The sequence below is a fragment of the Catharus ustulatus genome (genome assembly GCF_009819885.2).
Source record: "Catharus ustulatus isolate bCatUst1 chromosome Z unlocalized genomic scaffold, bCatUst1.pri.v2 scaffold_26_arrow_ctg1, whole genome shotgun sequence".
NCBI lineage: Eukaryota > Metazoa > Chordata > Aves > Passeriformes > Turdidae > Catharus > Catharus ustulatus.
Window position 1 is genome coordinate 1,547,678 of NW_024879445.1, and position 22,534 is coordinate 1,570,211.

The 22,534-nt window shown below is 39.9% G+C and overlaps 1 protein-coding gene across 7 annotated transcripts in view; it reads left to right on the forward strand.

Annotated features, from left to right (window-relative positions):
• Nucleotides 1–22,534, forward strand: part of XRCC4 (X-ray repair cross complementing 4) — a 139,555-nt gene that overhangs the window by 67,344 nt on the left and 49,677 nt on the right. For 6 of the 7 annotated variants that reach the window (XM_033086486.2, XM_033086490.2, XM_033086484.2 and 3 more), the window contains one exon: nt 17,666–17,813. In XM_033086486.2, coding sequence (XP_032942377.1) covers nt 17,666–17,813 — 148 coding nt within the window. Of the gene's footprint in view, nt 1–7,474; nt 8,520–17,665; nt 17,814–22,534 lie in introns of those variants that run through there. The other variant, XM_033086489.2, reaches the window with a different exon arrangement.

Genomic DNA, 22,534 nt, shown 5'->3' on the forward strand with positions numbered 1-22,534 from the left:
AAATTTAAACCCAGTAATTCACTTTTCCAGAGGAAGTATCCCGTGGTCAGGCTGAAAACCTTTTCTTCCCTTGTAGCTGGTAAAAATCTCAGTAATAACTCATTTATAACTCATCACCAATTCTATCAGTGTGTAAAAAGGCACAATACTATTCCATATAAACAGAAATTTGGATGCTCTTTGAGCAGTTTAGAACATATTGTTCTAGAAATCTGGATATCTAAATATAAATTAAAATGAGTAACCATCTTTAATTGTCTTTTTTTATAGAATAGGGAGTGAAATTTAGACCTTGTTTGCAGATATCAATAGTGTCCAAATTCAGGGTAATTAAAAAGAAACAAAATAAAGGAACATTACCACACATTTGCATGTACCAATATTTCTGAATGTACCAAGAATATAATAAACACTAAAAATTGGCACTTATTCCATGTTAGCTTTTCTTAGCCTCTCTTAACCTAGAAACTACCTCAATCCTTTGAAAGACACAATCAAAATAAATTAGTCTTCAGTGTTGCATGGCAGAAAAGCAGTTCACTGTGCCAATGTCAAATGGCTCCCACTTCACTGCCAGGGCATTCCTGTGTTCAGTTTGAGAGCAGAAGTGGGGTTTTTTATGTTTAATAAGGATAAAAAACTTCCTCAGCACAGAAATAAGTAGGCAGCTCTTTGTGCTGATAGCTAAAGATATCAACTTTCAGGAGTGACCAAAGTAATTTCCATGATTTAATGGGTTAATCCATCAGTAGCTTGGAAAGAAATTGGATGCAACCAGTTCAGGCAGGACCAAAAAATTTTAATTTTTGTCTCTGTAATGAGCCTGTTTCAGTTGCAGAAATGAACTCAGGTTGCAGGAGAACACCTTGGAGCAGGGCTTTGTCTCAGGTGTGCTCACCTGGCTGCAGTGTTGTCCCTGCCAGATTTCCCTCTGCTGATCCTGCTACTGTCTCCAATTCCATACAGGAAAAGCAGGGTTTATTTGGGATTAGCCATGCTGTGAGCTCAGCCAGGAAAGAAACCAGCCCTTTAATCTATAGCCAGGTGTTGGATTCTCACAAGGATACTCATTACCTGGGTTCCTGGGAGAGGAGTATCTGATTGCCAGCAATTTCCTTAAGACCTTTCCTGGTTAACCTGTCTCTAATCCCCAGGGGTTCTTTCAGGGGGTGATCTTGGCATTCTGGCTCTCTCCAGTGGGTTATTTCAATTTTGTCCCACCATCTTCCACATGGGGTGGGTGCACCTCATCTGCTGAAAACATCAAAGAAATTAAAATTTAAAAAAAAAAAAAAAAGACGTTCTAAATATAAAATAAAGCTGTTGTATGCTCCCTGCTTGATTGTTTACTTCATTACACCTCAACAAATATTAACTTCTCTAGTTAGGCATGAAATTTGTCTGCTTTGGGAGCAGTATCATTAACTAAATGGCTCACTAGTAGCTCATTGCTCCTGTAGGAAGCATCAAAACAAACATTTAGGGTGCAATCTTTGAATTCCAGCAAGACCTGGAGAATTTCAATGAGGGTGAAATTTTCTTTTGTTGTTTTTTGGTGGGTTTGGCTTTTATCTTGGTTTTTTTTTTTGAAGAGGTGAGGAGAAGAAAGCAAAAAAAAGTGATTTCCATGGAGCTGCCCTGTGGCCCAGGGGACAGGGAAGGAATGTGTGATAAGATTTGGGACATCCAGGTGAGGCAGTGTCATCACTGATCTGTGTGTGAGTGGGGGGAATGAGGATGAGGCAGAGACCAAGATGTGTGTGTTTGTGTTGGAAACAGCACGCAGGGTGTTACCTGACACAGCCCCTAACATCTGCAGTAAGCAACCTTGGGGAAATCTCCTGGAAATGATGGTTTTTCCAAAGCAGTTGCATGCTGTGAATTTCCCTTGTTAGGTGAGACACTTTGTCCTTGGTTACCAGGGATTCCTGTTTTCCATATGTGGAAGCCTTGCAGTGTTTTGTGGTTGGGATTTGCAGGAACACCCCCTTGGTGTGGGAAGGAAAAATCTACAGGATGTGCAAATTGACAAGGATATTTGGTAGTAAGAAATTTTCTTGGCCAGTCTGTAAAAGTTCCCACAAAATCCATGACACAGGGTTGTGTGTAGATCACACAGACTGGTTTGGGTTGGAAGGGATTTCAAGGATCACCTTCCCCTGTCCCAGGCTGCTCCAAACCCCAGTGTCCAGCCTGGCCTTGGGCATTCCAGGGATCCAGGGGCAGCCACCCTGTGCCAGGACCTCACACCACCCATGGTTTTCATCTGGCTGCTTTTCTTGGTGTGAATTTTTTCACAGCACATAGCACGCAGTTCATATTTTTTATTTCTTAGTTCTGCTAAAAAGAGCTACTTAACAAAGCCTTTCCTTTGATCAGGATCACCTCCTCTCCGTTTTCTGCTTCCATCTGTGTCCAGAGGTGAATCCTCATCCTTATTCCAGCACTTCTCCTCGGTTCAATTAGCACTAAGAGCACTGGGTTAATTACCTGCCCTTCCCAAAATCTGTCCCTTCACCCAGCACTGTTTGCAGCCTGCCTGAAGACAGAGCTCCCTGATTCCCTCACTTGGCAACAACAAACAAACCTGAGTCACAATTCCCAGCCACGTCTCAAGGTGTGTGCTGAATAAACCTCCCTGCAGAACACTTGCTGCCTGTTTTTGTGGCAAAAGGAGCCTTTATGCAGCAGGTCCAAAGCATTTTGGTGCTCCAGTGGAAGCTGCTTGCAAACTGCCCCTGATTTGATTTCAGTTCTGTTGAAAAAAATTGGTCAATTCCAACATCTTCACCTGCCTGGATTGTTAAAGGAGAAGAAAATTTGGGAATTGGTGTGAAAAGATGGACTTTTAGGTTAAATGGATTTTCAGTCATTTCACTGTACTGTCATTCATTTTTTGTGTGATGTGCCCCATTTTTATTTCACCTTGCTGTTTTATCTGTCCCTCCCGTGTTTAAAACTACTTAATTAACCAGAGAAATTTAAGAAGGTGTTCTGCCAAGTTTCTGTAACTTCTGAGGACATTAACAAATCACTAACCAAGCACAAAATGCCGTCAAGATACAGAAGAAATTTAAATACACCTCCTCTCTGCATGCCCAGGAGGGATAAGCTCCTGTTGTGCACTTAGCTTAACTTTGATGAAAAGTGGAGAACAGAGAACTGTTTTCTTTCTGGAACTCCTAGTTTCAACTTCCCAGAATTGATTGAGTCTTACAGCTTTTAGGGAAATGTAAAAAGTGCTTCTGCCCACCAAGGACTTGATAAAGATTTTTGTCACTTGTGACATGAATGCATCTGTCTTTTTTTCCCTGTGATCAGAAATGGAGGCGGGCTGTGAATGATGGAAAAGTGATCTTCGATTTGCCACTTTCCTCTGCCTAAACCGATTTTTATTTTTTTTTTTATAAATAGAAATGAAAAGTGTTGCACAGCTAGCCATCAGAGTGAGCAGCTGACCTCAATTACTGCAGGCTGGTGACATTGTCACATCACACCAAGGGTAAAATCAGATCTCTGCCATGGATCCTAATGTCATGAGAGCCTTCCCCATAAAGCAGGGCAGGAATTAGAAGATTCTAATATTTGTATTTTTGAGGGCTATGAGTGCTTTCAAGCTATCCTTAAGGTTTGTGCATCATGAGATTGATGTCTGTCATTTTCAGAAAGCACCAGCAAGGTCAGAACTGTGATTGCCCTTTGGTTTGTGTGCCTGTGTGAGTGAATTAAGTCTCTTTCTCGGCTACTGAGCTGTTTCCTGATGCTTTATTCTTTACTCTGTTGCAGCACTTGGTTCAGGAGCTGCCAACTGAAAAAATCTCCTCTCTTTCTAGGTGTATCAACATCAAAAAGCTGTTTCAATGTCTGAGAACCTCCCAGTTAGCTTCACAGCCCAGTTGATTTTTGATAATGTGAGGAAATAACAGATGGGAAATGACATTACACTGGGAACAGGCATTATTCTCACTGCACCCTGAGAGAAGGAGGGTCTTGCCCACCTCACAGAGACATGGAATTTTAGATTTAGGGATCACTGAGGTTGGGGAACACCTCAAAGATCAATGAGTCAGATGGTGAAGCCAGCGCTGCCACATCCACACCCACAAATTTACTGAACAATTTCAAGGATGATCCCACCACTGCCCCAGGCAGCTCATTCCAGCACTGGAAAACCCCTGGTGCAACTTGTGGCCAGCTCCTCTTGTCCTGTCCCTTGTGAGGGGACAGAAGGGATCAACCCCCGTGCTGGACCTTTGAGTTTTGGAGAGCCAAGGAGAGGAGATGGTTTATTTAGGATAAACTAAGGATGGGAGACATGGAAACAATCCCATTTTAGGCACTTTTATGTTCACTGGAGGTATTGTATGTGCCACTGAGGTGTCATAGACACTGGAGAGCTGCACCAAGCATCCAGATAATCAGGAGATACTTAAAGACATTAAATAGTTTCCCAAAGCCCCAGCCCCATTAAGGATGTGTCTATAGCCTGCTGAGGAGAATTTTTACTGCATGAACTGTGGAAAGTTTCCTTAAAATAAATCACTGGTGAGTTCCCCCTGGTCAGGAGAGTGTCTTGCTAGCCAGCCCCTGTTGAGGTGGAGAGAAAGGAATGGGCACAGGAGATGAGCCTTAGTGGGGTAATGGGATATAATCCACAATTTCTTTCTTCTGGTGGGAATCAGGGTGTTAAATTGTGGTGCAAATTAGGGATTTTGCAGCTCTAAGATGGGCATTATGTCTGTTCCACTCTGTGCTGCTCCATCCTCCTGCAGCAGTGGAGTAGTAGCAGTGAAGGACAGTACAAGTTGCATTTTCACTTAATGTTTTTTCTTTATTTTTTTTTTGAAAAATGGGACATCAGACAGCAAGAAGTGGCGCTGCATTTTGGTGAGATTAAGCTATTTCCCACTTCATTCTCCTCGCTGTGGATTGCTCAAATTGCTGCAGGAGAGATGTGACATTACATTTATTAACAGCAGCCAGTGGCTCAGTCAGCTGTGACCCTTATCCCAGCAGCAGGGAATTAGCCCTGCTGTGTATCCATGTCCTTTGTCTGGGGTAGGAGACTAGAAAGGAAAAAAAAATCAACCCCCAAATCTTCCCTTGCAGCAGCCTGGTGTCCCAGAGCTGAGCTTCCCCCAGCGCCCAGCCTGCTGCTGTCCCCATTCAAGACAACCCTTACATTTTTAATTCACGTCTGCTTCTCAGAACAAATCATCCCCTTGTTTCTCATGGGTCTGAGGAGTTTTAAAATCCCTGTCTGGCAGACAGGAGGTGGCTTTATTTTCCTTAGATATCCTTGGATAACTAGATCAACACAGTTCTTGTTATCAGCTGGAATAGTTGTTATTAGTGAAAACAGTGTTAGAGGAAATAACAGGTATTTTTGTAGTGAGGGTTCCTGAGGGTAAATGGTGAAGGCACAGAGCATTTTCCTTTTTTAAACCACCAAAAACAAGAGGCTCTGATGTGTGAGCATGCAGGCTAACAGCAATGAAGCTGCAGGGATTGGGAGCATTTGGGATTGTCCTCCCAAAACTGCCCTGGCTACACAGCTCCCTTCAACTTTTCCAAAACTGGGAAAAAATTCATAGAATTGCACAGAACACACACCTAGAATTTCACATCCCAGGGCAGGTTTGGTGTGTTAGCAGTTCAAAAATGGGTGTTTTAGTCATGGTGCTGCTTTTTACCCTGCTACTTCAGGGGAAACAAAGCAGTAATGGACTTTAAGCTCTTTCATATAATTTAACAAAAAATAACAAAGGTATTATGTGCAGGTTTTGCAAGAGAGGGAATGGTCAAGAAGGATTCTGGGTGTTTTTCAGGTAATGATGCTCCTCAAGCTGCCTTTGCAGGAAATACAATTTGAAGTGACTGCGTTCATGCCCAGCATGCAATTAGCCTTTTGCTTTGTTTTGTGCATTTCACCAGCAAGCTCTGTCCCAGAATAATACTCTGAATTCTCAATTGGTGTAATTCATTATGGTTCCATTAACTTCCAGAGAGGCTTCTCTGGCTTATTCTGGCCAAAGTGTTCAGCTCTGAATATGTAATAAAAGTGTTACTCATCTGAGCAGCCGCTATTCACATCAGCACTTTGTGCCCAGTCCTGGAGGGTTTAATGTGTTTTTTGTTGGTCAACAAAGAGGGTGTTGTGTGCATGGGCAAAGATTAGATGTATCTTTCTCTGCTTTTGAGCTCTGCTCTGACGTTTTTCACTCTTCTGCACAGTGTTCTCCTCCACGAGGAGTCAGAGCAGACTGGCCTTCCTGAGAGGCAGGGTGCCAAAATAACACCCAGTACCAGCAACCATGGGACTGAAGGCAGCACTGTGGAGCCTTCCCAAGGAAGGAAAATATTTTTTAAAATGTCTGATTTGGAGCTCTGTGATTCTTCTTTTTTTTTTCCCTCTTTTTTTTTTTTTTTTTTTTTTTGGTTGGTTAAGTTAGGCATACCAATATAACACCAAATAATCCATTCCAAGAAAAGAAATTTGCAAAGGTGTTTTTAGACAAGTATTGTGATGGTTAGAAACAATATTTGTTGAAGGTAGAAAAGCCTATCTTTAAATAATATCAACATTTTTTTTCATAAGGATCAGGTTGTCTAGTGTAGCACTGCTCAGGATAGCTGGAGCACTTCTAAGATGGAACCTTTGAGAAAATGTGATACCAAGATTCTCTATTTTATGTTTTGGGGTTTTTATCCCCTGGAAAGAGTAAAAAAAAAATCCAATAATACAATATTTATCTGCTTATAGAACCTTGTTATGTCTTTCTGTCATCCCAACCATCACCTGCTTAACCTAGTGACTTTATTCTGCTTTTACTGTGAGTGAGCTTAATTCCTCAGGTCTTTGTACCCTGAAACACCTTTTTTTTCTCTTGATTCTCTAGAAAAAGTCATAAAACCATTCATACTTTCCAACATCTTCAGCAAATTTCTCTGGAAATAACCCACTGGCATTCTTTCTTTGACGACATCGTGTTTTTATAGTATTTCATCACTAGAGTTTAGCATGTGGTTTATATCACAGTGATCATCCCTTGGTATTTTTTGCTGAAGCAAGGTGCCAGAGGAAAAACTCTTTTCAGTCTAAACCAGTCTGTTTTGTTGTGGTGGGAAAAGGAGTGTGTGTTTACACACTCTTTGTATTTAAATCCCATTTTCTCTAGGCTTTATTTAGTTAGAGGGAGACTGTATTACTTTTTTGTAATCAAACCTTACCATTACAGTAACTGTTGTTTTGGAGAAATGTCAGGAAGTGTTTAAAATTTCCACAGGGCCTTAATAATTTAAATGAATTTTGATGGTAAAGGGGCATGAGAATTGCCCAGTGTAATGAAATTACAAAAATACATTAAATATAGAAAAGCATTTTCTTCTTGCATGCAGATATTTTGAGCTTGCATGAAATATTAAGCAACCATAAATTATCCCTATATATAGATATACTTTTTTTTTTTTTTAGAATCACTGCACATTGATGGAGGGGTGGAGGAATTGCATCAAGCTTTGCCATTCCAGGCTGTGTTTCACCCTTCAATAATCCCTCAGGCAGCTGATACTCAGCAAAACTTAGTGGGGAGACTCTTTATCAGAAGAAAACACCACTCTTTATCAGAAGAAAACACCATGTTTCCTGGGCTTGGGTATTTGGGGTCTGTGTTTCCTGGTGGGTTTGGGTGACCATTCCCATTTTAATAAACAATTTTCCTGGTGCCTGCTGGCTCTCAGGGGGAGGATCCGTGGAACATGAGCACAGCTCAGGGCGTGATCCTGTTTTTTCTCACTGAGGGCTGCAGCTTTTGCCATATGGAAAGACTATCCCAGAGTTAGTGGTTCCCAGGGGAGCAGGACCAGTCCTGTAACCAGTCACACACGCTGACCTCACCCTGCAGCCTGGCTCTGCATCCCTGCTGTCTGCCTCACTTGTTTGACGTGGTCTCCTGCCATTCTTCTCCACCTCTAATAAACATCCCTGGGGATGTCCCAGCTTGTCCATGCCCTGCACACCACGGGGGTTTTTGTGGTGTGGAGCTGAGCTCCTTCCTCACTTTCCTCCTGGACTTTGCTCATGGTCACAGCAAGGTAAAAAAAAAACCCAGCCCAGGTCTGGGGTCCTGCCACAAGTGTTACAATCCATTCACAATGAATAATAGATGATGACTGAAAGTCAAGCTGTGTGAGTGTTTAAGAGCATCTAAATAGAAGCTGTTGCAGATTAAACCAACTTCTTCACTCTGACTGAGACCTGCTGATTGATAATTTTTTTGTTCATCGTGTATCAACATCTTGCACATGAAGGGGTTTCACGTTCATTGTTCTCTAAGTGTTGCAATAAATATTAATGTGTTGCTGCTCTCAGAGTACTTACTGGGGTCTTTAAAATTCTTTAAATATACCCTCAGAGCCTCTTAGGGCAACCAGAATTACCTGTAGCACTTTCCAAAGCAGAATTATCCCGTGATGTTGATTGAGATTGTGCCAGTGCATCTGCCATAAAAACATTAATGTCATGTCTGACTGAGGCACCTTCCACGTTCATCATTTCTGAATCCATTACAAAGACCTTAATGGCAGCTGTATATAAAGACATGCCATAATGACATCTTAAATGCTGTCTTTAAATTCACAGCATGAAAAGCCTTTTAGGAATACGGTACGACACACAGAAAAAAAAAGAAAAAAAAAAAAAGCAGAGAACTGACAGCAATTTGTAGGTAATACTCATGGTATGTTTTTTTATTTAGTGGAGGTTTTATATTGATTTCAAGAGAAATAAATGGGTCCAGAAAGGTAATAGTGTAAATAGAACTTTGTTCCTAGTGAATGACATGTGAGACTTCAGTTCAGCTTGCTCATTTCACAGCAAATGCAGGAAAATGCATAACAGAGTTTGGAACTGCATCAGCTGGTTATACAAAATTTAAAAATATAAGGGTGAAATAAAAGATCCAAAGCTTTTTAAATTCAGGGAAAAAATAATGTCTATACATACAAAAAGCACAATGTAAATATTCCAAAAATCTCTTCTGCAGAAAAGTTATTTGGAAAGGGCACAAACTTCTCATGGAACAGTCTTTAAGAAGGAAAGGGGTTTGAAATAATTCTGTCATTTTCTGGGCAATGATCTGCTTTTACCAGTCAGCACAATCTCCTCAGTTTGTCCCAAACTTCTCTAAAGATAAGGAAAGAAGAGGAGAATTTATATAAAAGAAGGCAGTGCAAAATCTCAGAGGCTTCACCCCAATTTTTGATGATGATCACTGAAGTGTGGAAGATGCTCTGGCAGAGCTTGGTTTTTCCTTGGTTTTCGAACTTCCCATTTTTTCATTTCATTTTTCAAGACATTCAGTACTTTGGGCAGTGGTTTAATGTTTAAAAATATTTTATATAAAAATTTTTTAAAGCCCCAAACACATTTAATGTCTAAATTTATATCCTTAATTAGTTCACAAAGTCGACATCACCTTTGTTCCTGTCAGAATAACTGCTTGGGGACATTAATTAGGCTTTTCACTGAGCTGTTCTCCATCAGCATTGGCTGAAGGATTGTGGACACACTTGATAATCTTTCACATGCTGAAGAATCACATTTGCCATCAGAGTGGCCCTTAGATCACACATTTTCTTGTGTCTGAGCCTTGCTCAACAACACTGTTCTTCTCGTTCCTGCCCACCATTCCCCTTTTTCTCATCCAGACTTTTGTCCTTTGACAATGACATTTTGAGTGATTAGGCTCTGTGCTGTCATTAATTCTGTGTGTTCACATGCAAGGACAGTTTTAAAGTGCCTGTTCCAGGGTTAAAGCTGTGTGTTGTTGTCACAAGTCACTGACCTGATTTTAGAGTGGGTTATTTTAAAGCTTTAAATCTTTTTCTCTAAAAAAATATAGCGCCACATATTTATGTTGCTATTTTATCTCTAAAATAGCACCAGGTATTTATGTTGCTGTATAAATAAGTATCAAAATACCTTATGTTCTATATGTAGGATTTGTTTAAATGTTTTTGTGCTTCCTTACAAATATATAGTGAAATACAGGCAAGCAAATTCCTGTTTAAATAGGTTTTTATTTTACATTTTTTCCAGCTGCAATGTATTCTCAACCTAAAGCAGAAATATCTATAATGAAAAAAAAAAAACTGGAATGTGTAATACAAATGAAAAAATCTTAGTCTTGTAAGTAGAACATGATCAAGTTATTGATAGAGGTTACTGATTTATCCACCACAAAATGCCATTGTTATGAAAACATACATTTTCCAGAGTTATGGCCTCCCTTGAGTTGTATTGATTTCCTCAAAGGTTGTTTAACAGGGAAAGAAATCATTCTTGTGGCAGAGGAGTCTGAGCTCCAGGGCACTGAGTGCAGCTCACTCTTGGTTTTTGAGGCTGCCTTTGGGGGAAACGTCCCTGTGCTCGTGATTCCCGTGGGGTTCTCAGGGAATGAGCTGTGCCAGGATGGGATCCTCCAAACCAGATTTGATGTGCACATCCAGGAGCCCAGGTACTGCAAACCCTGCCCAAGCCCCAGGGCAACCCAGTGCTTTACCCAAAGAAATAAAATTTAACAAGTGATGGAATCACAGAATCATTTGGGTTAGAAAAACCCTCCCAGCCCATCGAGTCCCATCTGTGCCCAATCCACACCTCAGCCCCAGCTCTCCAGGAATTCCTGGGACACTCCAGGGTTGGAGATCCAACCCTCCCTGAGCAGTGCCAATCCCTGAGCCCCCTTTCCATGGGGAAATTCCTGCTGTGCCCACCCTGAGGCTGTTCCCTCTGTTCCTGTCCCTGTTCCTGGAGCAGATCTCAAATTCCCTCCCTGTGTCCCTTCCTGTCAGGGAGTTGTGCAGAGCCAGAAATTCCCCCCTGAACCTCCTTTTGTCCAGGCTGAGCCCCTTCCCAGCTCCCCCAGCCCCTCCTGGGGCTCCAGCCCCTTCCCCAGCTCCATTCCCTTCCCTGGACACTCCAGCCCCTCAATTTCCACAGCACTCGAGGAGATGGTCACTGCCCTGCTCCTGCTGCCACCCCATTCCTGATACAGCCACACTGCTGGCTCAGAAAGTCAACATAAAGCTAAATAAAGTCAAAAAGGTTTATTTCTAGGGGTCTTGTTGTATATTTCTCCATCCAAGCCATACTGAGTGAAGAATCTGTCACAGGAGTAGCAGCAGCTCTCACTACGTGCACGAGGGGTTTGAATTGTTGGTGTGAATTCAGAAACCCTTTTTCAACAGTGGTCATGAACAAATATGCTGCTCACCTTCACATTCCAACCAACAGCACATGTGACTTTACCTGCAGAGGTTGGGGAGTCCCCAAAAGTGTCCCCAAAAGTGTCCCAGACCAGGTTGGGACAGTGGGAGGTGTCCCTGCCATGGCAGGGAGGGGATGGATGAGCTTTAAGATCCTTTCCAACCCAAACCATTCCACAGCTCTGTGGTTTTGTGACTGTATGAAGGTTAACACAACAATCACTTACTGGTTTGAGATCAGTAAGGTAATGTTGAATATTCACATTCTTCTTTAGGGCTTTCAGACCTCGGGCTGCACATGCACACAGCCAGGGATTAGGGACAAGAATGATTTCTGTCTGGATTTCTGACGTGATCACTGGAAACTCCTGGGCTGGATCTGCTGGATCTGAGCACTAGAAAATCCCAGTGGAGCAAAAACTATGGAATTCCAGGCATGAGAGAAATCACTCTGGGCTCCACTGCTCACGTTGAATGGAGACCTCACAGCCCAGAAATCTTTTCCAGAGCTCTCTGTGATTTCAGCTCCTGTGTCCGTCTGTTTTTGCTGTTTTGTTTGCTCGACCTGCCTGGCGCTTCGTGCCTCCTGGGAGTTATGTCCAGAAGCCTCCTACCTCCACCCTGGGTGGTACAGATGATCCAAACGGGACATCCCAGGAGGTCAGAGGATGACTGCAGCAAACAGTCACACCCGGGACGCTGAGCTCATCCAGACCTTCTCAAACCGCGACCTTTTTGGGGCTGATGCCTGAATTGGGAAGTGCTTGTGTTGCTGGACGACAGCACATCCAGCCTGGGTGCACTGAGAACTCCTCAATCTCTGGTTTTAATACTGAGGTTTGGGAATATTCAAGGGCCAGAGAGGGAGAAGCAGTAAATCAGGATTGTGGAGAAGCTGTTGCTGAGCAGCCCTAAGACTTGTCCCCAAACATTCCCCAGAGCATCCCAGCTTTGGTGCTGCTTCTGTCAGGCAGGGAGAAAAAACAGCCTTAATGCTTAGGAGATTTTTTGGGTGTCCAAATTGAAGTTGAAAATTGTTGCCTCAACACAGCACCTGCCTGACCCACATCAGGGAAGATCTGAGCACACCCCAAAGCTTTCTCTTTGTGCTCTGACTTTCAGACTCAAAAGCGAAATCATAGCCTTTAACAATGCTCCTAAGCAGGCAATTTTTTAGAATTACAATACTACTGAAATGTTTTCAGCAAAACACGTTGTTGTGGGTTATTGAAAATCATTATCTCTCATCTGATGATGTGCTTCATCGAAATTTGCCTTCTCAAGGTGTTTTTTAAAAGAGGGATTTCTATTACAGATCATGGCTTCGATGATGGAAATTAATGAGCTCCCTCAGAGTCTCTTGGATACATGTAAAATGCATTTTTTTTTAACCCTCTTGTATTTTGATAGATGGAAAGAGACTTTTTCATGCTTCCTGACCAAACTTATTATTTGCTTGTCAAATTTACCCTAATTTTTTTCGCCATGCAGTTTCAAGACAATGAGCAGATGAGCACCTGAGTTATTCCCAATAAATAAGCCCTGAAAATGAAAGCCTATGGCAAACAGATTTTACCATAACATGATTAGTTTCCCTACAGGTTTGGAATGAGGGTGTTTTGTGTGGTTTTTTTCTTTGTTTGTTTGTTTGGTTAGTTTTCTGTGGAGTTTTTGTTTGTTTCAGGTGTTTTGTTCGTTGTTATTTCTATTTCTATTTTTATTTTTATTTTTTCTTTTTTTATTTTAATTTTTATTTTTGTTTTTATTTTTATTTTTATTTTTATTTTTATTTTTATTTTTATTTTTATGTTAAGGTGAAGTGTTGTGTTTAAAAGGCTTTTAGAAAAGGGTGACGTCAGGAAAAGAATAGACTTTGCAAATAGAAAACTCAGTGGTAATACAGCCTAGAAGGGTGAAATGTAAACTTCCTTACTGAGCTGAATACAATTTATAAATTTTGTATAACTGGATCTAAACTTTTTGCTGGAGTTGTTTTAAAATGTGTCTTCATAAACACTTCCCATGGAGATATTCTTTGTGAAAATAAACGTTAATAACCAGCTGACAGAGAATTTATAGAACCTCAGTCTCAACTGCCTCTTGGCCCCAGGGGCTTACAGTACAGTAAACCCAAATTTATACAAAGAATTAAATATACAGTAGGGCAGGACAAAGGGAACAAGGACTGGCTCTCACTGTTTTCCTAAAATTAATATAGTGACATATTCCTGTTGCTTTCACTGGAGCAGATGCATGGATTGTAAATAGTGGTGTTTAATATTTCTGAGTGATCTAAATAGATTCTGGTGAAAAAAATGCACACTGGGTGACTTCAGCCTAGGTAGGAATGGTGTTTCCTCAATGCTGTCAGGAATGACTTTATCCTGCTTTGCAGATCCTGCCTGTGCCTCCCTGGGATGTGAGAATTTCCATTCCCATCCATTTAGAGGGCTCTGCTGAGGCTGCCAAAGGGATGCTAATTATCACGAGCCACGGTGATCCCTGGGGAATGGTGCTGGGGTTGAGAACTGCTGGAGTTAGCCAGGGATTAAAGGGATGGGTTCTGCTCCCTCCCTGCTTTTTCCTTTCTCTGGCAGCTCCCACAGGCACTGCTGGTGCTCTCCAGGTGATGGTTTGGTCACCACCTGGCCACCTCTCAGCCTGTTTTGTCTAATTTTGGTGCTGGTTTTGCCTTAAATCATCAGCTTCATTAAAGAGCAGAACCTGGAAGTTCAGTTAATTAATTCCATGGAGCAGCACATGCTGCCTGGAGCTAGGCAGAATTCCACCAGGGAGTTCTGCTCTGCTAACAGGAGAGATCTGGGAGCTACAATAGTGTTAAGATCTGAAAATCTGAACAAGTTTTCCTAAGTCTTTACTACTCTGATGAAAAAGATGAATTTTCATTCAGCAGGGAAATTTAAATTGTCAGAATTCTGTGCTGCTGTTGATGAAATCTCCAGGATAGATGATTTTAAAGAAAAGCTTTTCCTCAGAATAAATGGCTGTATCCTTTAAAAATATTTCCTATTCTATACCAGTCTGAAAAAGCATTTCTTTGTTGAATTAATTTTTTTCCTTTTTTTTTTTTCAATAACTGCAAGTTCTTTATCGTGATCAAACCAAATCCATTTTCATTTAGTGGTACAGGCTGAAAATGTGAATATTTCTTGAATCCACTTAATTATATCTTGACTATGTAACAGCAAGCTGAACAGAAGTAATTTGTGTGACTGAGTTTCCTGTAGGTAAAATCAGGTGAATTGCAGCTTTTTTTCTTGCCTGGTCCATCATTCACAATTTGGACATTGAGGCTGTGTATTCTGTCTGTGTGAAGTTAGGTCATTGTGGGCAAGCAAATCCTTCAGTTTTGGAAAACTTCTGCTTGGTTTTTGCTTGCTTTGGTCCCTGTTTATATTTTTTATGGCAAAAACCAAGATTTTGCTGCTGATTTTAGCCCCTTATTGCCATAGTGAGAGGATCTGAGTGTTTTCTCAGTGACACTGCCATGAATAGTTAGACAAGTCAATTCTGTAGGATTTTTCATTAGAGGAGATGGTGTGCACAAATAAAGATGCTCAGAGTTGTTTTTTTCACACTGGAAGGTGGAAATGACAGATTGGAAGGTTTAAGCACTTTAAACAATTGACTTCTGTATATCAAAATAAAGTAATGCAAAAATGTAGAATTTAACAGGACTGCCTCCCTATAACTAGGCTGTCATTTCAGAGATCCTGATGCTGTATTTCCAAATATCTTGAGGATGAGTCCTGATATTTTTCTGTATTGAAGGCACCTTCTGTTTCTGGGTCCCCAACATTGTGGGGCTGCACTGCTTTAATTTCATCCTGGCTCTTCCACACCATCTATTTTTAGTTTTCAGTTATTTTCTAGAATACCCTATAGGAAAACTCCCTCAACCCACCAAATAATATCACTCTTCAAAATTACAAAAAAAAGAGCCCCCAAAACAATAAAAAGCCTTCCAACCAGTGGAAGTTTTTATTTAAAGCTTTGAATCTTTTTGGCACAAATATTCTTCTAGTACTTGAACTATGATCCCCTTCTTGCTCTCTTATCAATCTTATTTCTTGCAGTTACTCACCTTCAGGAAGTGTGTTATCTATTGGGAATATTTTCTTTTCCTAACCAGTGTTTGGTGTAGGAGGTTTAATTACTGTTTTTCATCCAGCAGTACTCTTTGTCTGTGTTTAAATTGCTACCATTCCTCTCAAAGGTATAACAACAATTCATATTGAATTACATAATATAAAAGTGAGAAATTTAATTTCACGAGGAGCCAAGGCACTTCACTTCCTTAAAATGCTCCTTGAATTTAGACAGAAAATATTTTCAGAATGAAAAGCTAGGCTTGTGCCTAAGGCTGTCTCTCATTTTTCCAAAAGATTTTTACGTTGAGCAATGAATAATATTTTGCTGAAGCTTTCCTTGGCTTTTAGTCAAGTGCTATAAATGAATTCATTAATGGGAATTATTTTTGGGTAGCAGTAGTGGGTGTGTGTTTAAAGTCCAGTGGTGATGCATGGTACTGTGAGAGTCAAGTGTGTCCCATCTTTCCCTCAGCAGTTCTGAGAGATTTTTAGCTTAAAAGAAAGGAACAAACACAACAAAAACCTCCAAGGCTGGTGGTGACCAACCCTCACCCGTGCTGCTGTTTGTGAGATTGAATTCTGGGCTGCCTGAATGAGAAGCCTTTCTTTTGGAACAATTAAAATTAATTACTTTTTTTAGAAACATAAGAATAAGAAGTATTTTTTAAATTCATTTGAGATGCAGAATTTTGTGTCTAAACAGCAAAAAGAATTGCTGTGATCACATTACACAGGTGAAAACACAAGAGATATTTCTTTATTATCTTAAGAAATACACGTTTTGTGTATGAGGTTCACCTCTTGATCTAATTTTTGGCCAAAATAGAGGTTGTAGGAGGAAAACTGCAAAAAAGGAAGGATAGAAGTTATGATAGTAAAATTAGTCAAGTTTTTTTGGGTTCTTGACAGCAAACTGTTCTGTGTGTATTCATTAATAGGAGGCCAACTTTGAAATATGTTGAAATATATAAAACAATGTTTGTGCAAATGCTGGACACGCTGCCCCAGACAGGAAAAGAGTAACTATCATAAACATATTTCCAGCATTTAACACAGGAAAAGTGTCCATATCTGGTTAAAGTTTAGTATGGAGGCTTAGGCTGTGGATTAACCCTTCTCAGCATTTGCTGTAGGAATGCATCCTGTCTGTGCTGGACTTTGGAACTTGTTAATTGGCTTGTGCCTTGCAAATATGCCAGCTAATACCTGCTGTCACCCTGCAAATATCTGCAAGCCTGTGATGTGCATGCTGGTGAATAGTTAATATTATTAAATGTTAAGGATGTTCTTTGCTGTGAGCAGAGGCTCCAGGGAGCCTCTGATTAATTCATCAGTGTTCTGGGCCAGAAAGAAATGATTTTTAGAGAAATGGTGAAAATGCCACCTGTGGGCTCTGTGTTACCTCCCTGCTTCATTTTCAGTACGTGTGGGTAACAATTGTGGGAGGAATGGGGAAACAGGAGTCATTATCATTTATTTTACAGTGAAAACCATTTGTGTTGAATATCAAATTATGGCATCTTTCACCCACGTGAGGATTAAACCATCCTAAAATGCCCAGAAATGTAATAAACAGGGAAGTTACCTTAATAACTTCAGCCTCAGTCACCACATTATTATTTAATATATTTCAGCTGAAGTTTGTGCTGTTCTGGATATCGTTGTCGTGAAAATTATAGGTAATTAAAGATTTCATTTTGAAAGCAGGCATACCAAATGAAAATACACTGCAGGATGTTGATAGCTGGAATAAAAATGTCTGCATAACTTCTGAATGCATTAATAGGGTTTTGTTGTTTTGGTTTTTTTTATTATTGAGGGTTTTAGCTTAGGGAAGGATCTGTTCATCTTCATATTTGAGTTTTGAGTAGGTAATTGTCCAAGTGGAGAGGAGTTTGTTGTTTAAGTGTAGGTAAAGCATATTTTATGGATTTACCTGGTAATTTAAACAGGTAGGTGAAGTGGACAGAGCCTGCTTCATTCAGCTTCAGGAAAGGAGGCAGTGAAAATCCAGACAGATTGTCCATTTTGGGGGTGCTGGCCTTTCTTTGGCTACATTATCTTTGTAGTTTAAATTCAGTCTTTTTGAACTTGCCTTTTTGTCACAAACTTTAAATTCAGTCTTTTTTTTTGTCACAAACTTCTCCCAGTTCTGAGGCCATCCTGGAACCATAGATACTTTAATAAGATAGCCACAGAAAAAAAAAATAAAATGTTAAGGAATTGTCTTGAAACGGTTCAAATCTCGAATTTCTTTTGACCTTGTTTGGTTTTCCTCTTGGCAGCTCTGGAACGAAAGGATTCCTCCCTCCTGGCTAGCCCAGACTTGGTGGACCCAGCTCCAAGGAGAAAAAGAAGGCAAAGGACAACAAAACCTGCAGGGACAGGAGCTAAGGTGGCTGCTTACGAGGCTGAGCAGCCAGCCCAGGAGAAGTAAGCAGGTTTTAAATGTATTTAAATGTTTTTGTGTTCACAGACATCAGCTGGGCATGGAGAACCTCTGAGATTCTGCCTTTGGGATAAAGGAATTACCTCTCAATTCCATCTTTTACAGGTTTTTCTGAAAATGAAATCTTCCAGGCAGAAAAAAAATAGTTAGCTCTTAAAAACAGGATTTTTAATATTAAAAGTATTTTTTTATGTCCATTTCAACTTCTGGAAATATTTCCATGTGTTCTGGGAGGTGCTCATAGCTATGCAGAGTTGCCTCAGAGCTGCCATGGGGTTGACAGTGTTTTCTTCAAAAACCCTTTTTCTCCCCTAAATACATGGCAAATTACATTTGAAAATACATATTTTCCATTTTTATCTGTAATATTGCATGGATTGTAGACTCTTTAAACAACACAAGCAGACTACAAAGACATTTCCCATGATTAGCAAAGATTTCTGTTTTAATCAGCAGGAGAATTATCTCATTTTGACGTAAAAGTTGTGGTTTGACGCCAGCCAGGAATGTTTGAATTTACAATCCTGTTTTATTAGTTTAAAAAATTCTTTTTTTTTTTATTTAGGATGGTGTAGAAATATGTCAGACCTTGCTTTTTTGTTCTTTTACATCCCAGTCCATTGCAATGGAAAATGCCCTTTCCTCATTGTATTTGGACAGTTTGCCTGAAATTCAGGTTCATTTTATTTAATATTGGCTTGTTGAGGGAAAACCTATGGATTCAAAGTATTGCAAATATACAGAGGCCTTGGACTGAGTAATTGTCTGTTTATGAAAATCTGAGTCCTGTGTGTAGGGGACAACTCAGCAGATAATGATATTTTTGTTTTATTCTTTGAAATAAGGCAGATTTTGGTAGAAACAGAGCAGCATTATGATTTTCATATGGGCAAAGAATTTCTACTCTACTCACAGATTGAGTCAGGGCTGAATCTAAAGAGTGGCACTTCTAATTGGCTGTAACATAATTAGTTATATTTTGAGACTGGCAATATGGAACATCCATTCTATCAGCCTCTATCTCCATTTATTTTTATTTTTTGCACTTTGTGTGGCAGTGGTAATTCATGGATTAGATAAGAAGGTAAGAAATATCCCCCTTTACCTGCAACATTAGAAAAGCTGATCTGAAATAATCTCCACTTTGCTGGTTATTTTTCTCAACGTCACTGAAGTTTCTGAGCTTCACCTGAAGTCTTCTGCCAGCTGCTAATCAAGTTTTCAGTCAGTTTGCTTGGCTGATAATTTTCAGCTCTCTTCAGCCTGTCAGAAGTGGGGAGGTGATCCAGTTCACAAATGGAGGTGTTCTTTTTATGGAGCAGTTTGTAATTTCTCCAGCAATTTGTGCTGATTTGTGCCAGATCCTTGGTGCTGCAAAGGGCTGACAGCACGATGGGGTCCTGCCCCTCCAAAAAAAAAAAAAAAAAATTATTTATCCAAGCAAAGGGGTGGCAATGGGGGAGTTAACCTGGAAATTCCTTCACCTCTGGAAGTGTTCCATCACAAACAGGGGGATGGAGAGCCTGGAGTGGCGTTGTGGGATCCAGTGACAGATTTGATCTGATTTCATGATCACGTCTGCAAACCAAACCCTCCCTCCTTCCTGGGCTCTCCTGCTCAGACCTGCAGCCTGGGCTGGCTCCTTCATGTAAATACAAATTGAAATGCTTCCAGGCCAAGTCACACAAAACCCTCTCCCACAGTTCTTGCTTTAGCAAACAGAGCTTATTTAGAGTTATTTCCCACGTGGAATTTTTTGGTGTCACGCTCTCCAGCCAGGGAAGGGCTGCCACAAACCCAACACCACCAGCATGATGCTGCCCTAAAGCTGCTGCATCTTGGTAAAAAATCCTTAAAATAAGAATTAAAAACACCTCTTCAGCAAAAGAAAGCATCCAAGGTTTTCTTTTCCCTTTGCTTTCCAGGTTTTTTTTTTGAAAACACAGTGTTTTCTCAACGCAGTCAGTGTTGTCACATAAGAAAAGTGATGTCTTAACTTTTAAGAAAAGTTATTTCTTAACTTTCATATATTTCTCATGAGACTTTACAGTATGCTAAGAAAGCAGTATTTCTCTTAAACTCAGTGGCATCTACAGTAAATACTAAGTCATCAAAACCTAAAGGATTCTATTGCTGCAGATATTTTAGATTTATGGGTGTTGAGGCTAGTTGTGTGGCAATTCTCTGCTCCTTGGAATGAAAATATATTCTTGGATATGACCAAAAGCACTCAGAGGAATGCAAATAAAAATCTGTTTGATACAGAAATTAGAGCAAAAGGAGTGCTGCCTTTCTCATGCTTTGTGTGTGGGTGCAGTGGCAGGAAAAGGAGCTGAATTGTATTTATCCATATAGACATCTAGTATTACTGTGGCAATTTGTTCAAGGGCTAAATCAACATTTTTAATGAAACTTGGCTATGTGCTTTAGATAATATTAAGCTTAGTGAAAGTAGACATAAGAGCAGCAAGGAACTGAGCTAGGATTTGTGGAACAAGGTTGCTAAAAGGACTGTTTAATTATTTGCTGAAATAAAGATGTACTTCAGGATAAAGTAGAAATTTAGAATAATTAGTGGGTCAGCCAACTGCCAAGAATGAGGTTTATCCAGCTTTCTAGCAGGTTGTTCTTAGTTTGGAGATATCCAGTGAAAGGAAATGCTTCTTTAGGCAGACAGATGTTGCTTTCAGTTAATAACAGCTGAACTATGACTCTTAATTTACACATTTTAAAAATATGTAAACGCAAAAAGTAGATCTTGCTTTTCAACACACAGTTGAGCCAGGAAGTAAAATGAAATTATTCTGATTCCAGTAAACTGTGATGGTCTTGGTGCAGCTGTAACTGTAACTTAATATCTGGCAATTTCCTAAGGTGCAAGGCAGAGATAATATATAAGTCAAGTTAAGATGCAAATTCTGCTTTTCACAATTTGCATTCCATAATTGGAGGAGAAAAAAAAAAAAATTAATAAGAGCATTCCCAATCCACAGTTAGAAGTTATGCTTATTGAGGCATTACCCAAATCTCTTTGGGGGCTGCATATGAATGCACTATTAGCTGTGTGGAATATGCATTCAGTGTAGAGGCTTAGCTGTATAGCCTGTCAGCCTGAATCCTCTAAATAATTGGATGTTTCTATAATATTTTCACCTTAAAAGTGTTGGAACCTACTGGAGAGCAGACAGTGCCTACTGAAGATGGCAACATTTTTAATGTAATTTTTAAAATGAAGTGTGGTCTTTGAGGAGAACCTGCAGTCACAGACTAGAGTGGAACAGAGATGGAACAGAACCAAAATAAAAATAAATCAGGAAAAAGCTTCCATTTCTGGTGCAATTTACATCTTTGAATTATCAAAATAGGGAATTTTTTAAAATTAATTAAGAAAAACAAAACCTTTTTATTTCTGTCTTTCATTTTTTAGTACTAAAGAGTTTTTTTATGGTCCTCATTCACTCATGTGTTTCCTAGGAGAAAGGCTTTGCTGGATAAGGCTCAAAATTTTTATAAGTTATTCTGTATATTTCAAAATATAATCCATTCCTGCTGCTCGAGGGTATTCATAATTTCTGTGCTATTTAATGCATGCCTACTGTTGAGTGGATGTGCAATTACATGGGGAAAGGCTTAAATACAGGAAAAACATTATTATGGATGCAAATACATTGGATTCCCCTGAGAACAAGACTAGAAAAATATTTTTTAAAAAGAAGTTCTTACAGAGGAAGTGTTCCATAATTCTGAGAAGCAAGTGTTAAGAGACACTCTCAATCCAACTGACTGAGAATTATTTTCTTTTCTTTTTTTATTAAATATTGCCAGTTTGTACCAACTCTGTGCCTCTGGCTTATTAGTAGTTATGCATAACAAAAATGTCAGTTTCCTAAGTCCAGTTTAGTTCATCTGATGTCACTATTACTGCTTTTTGGGGTTTTTTTTTTTGTGTTTTTGTTTTGTTTTGGGTTTTTGGGGGGGTTTTTTGGTTTGTTTTTTTGTTCATTTATTTTTGGTTTTTGTTTGGTTTTTTTATTTTTTCCTTTAGTTGAAATTTGACTTTTGCTCTTTGGCTATGCTGAAATTTCAAGATTCAGGCCAATTTGATGGGATCTTTGCCATCAGTAATTATTATTTTTTTTTTACACACATAAACCCTGCTTTTTCAGAGCGCTCTAAAAGACTCCAACATATTTTTTTTAGGCACTCTCAAAAACACCCAAGCAAGTCAGACACACATATTTAGGTTTCTGAGTGTTTGAAGGTCCCAGGAGTTTCTTGTGCCACCCTTGCTCCATCAGAGGCCAAACAGGGAATGCAGTTTTTACTTTAAACACGATTGTTACGGTGCTCACACTCCCTGTTTGTTCCTGACTTCAGGGCCTGATTAAACTTAGTCATGTGTGTAATTGTGGGTAGAATGAGCTGCTGCATGGTTTTTACTTGTTAATGATAAATGTGGATATTTTTTTTTTAATTTTGGGGTTTTTTTTTGGCCTGGTGTTCATGCTTTCCTCCTTTTTTTTCTGCCTTCCAAAGGTTTTTTTTTTGAGTCTTCCAGGTATATGTAATTAATTTGGAAAGAAATCTTTTAGCATTGTATCCCAACACTGTAATAAGCTGGACTTGTCTTTCTTTTGATAAACTTCCACTCCCTTAGAAGCTCTTGGAGCCTGTGGTGAGCCCAGGGCTCCCTGGGGATCCTCTC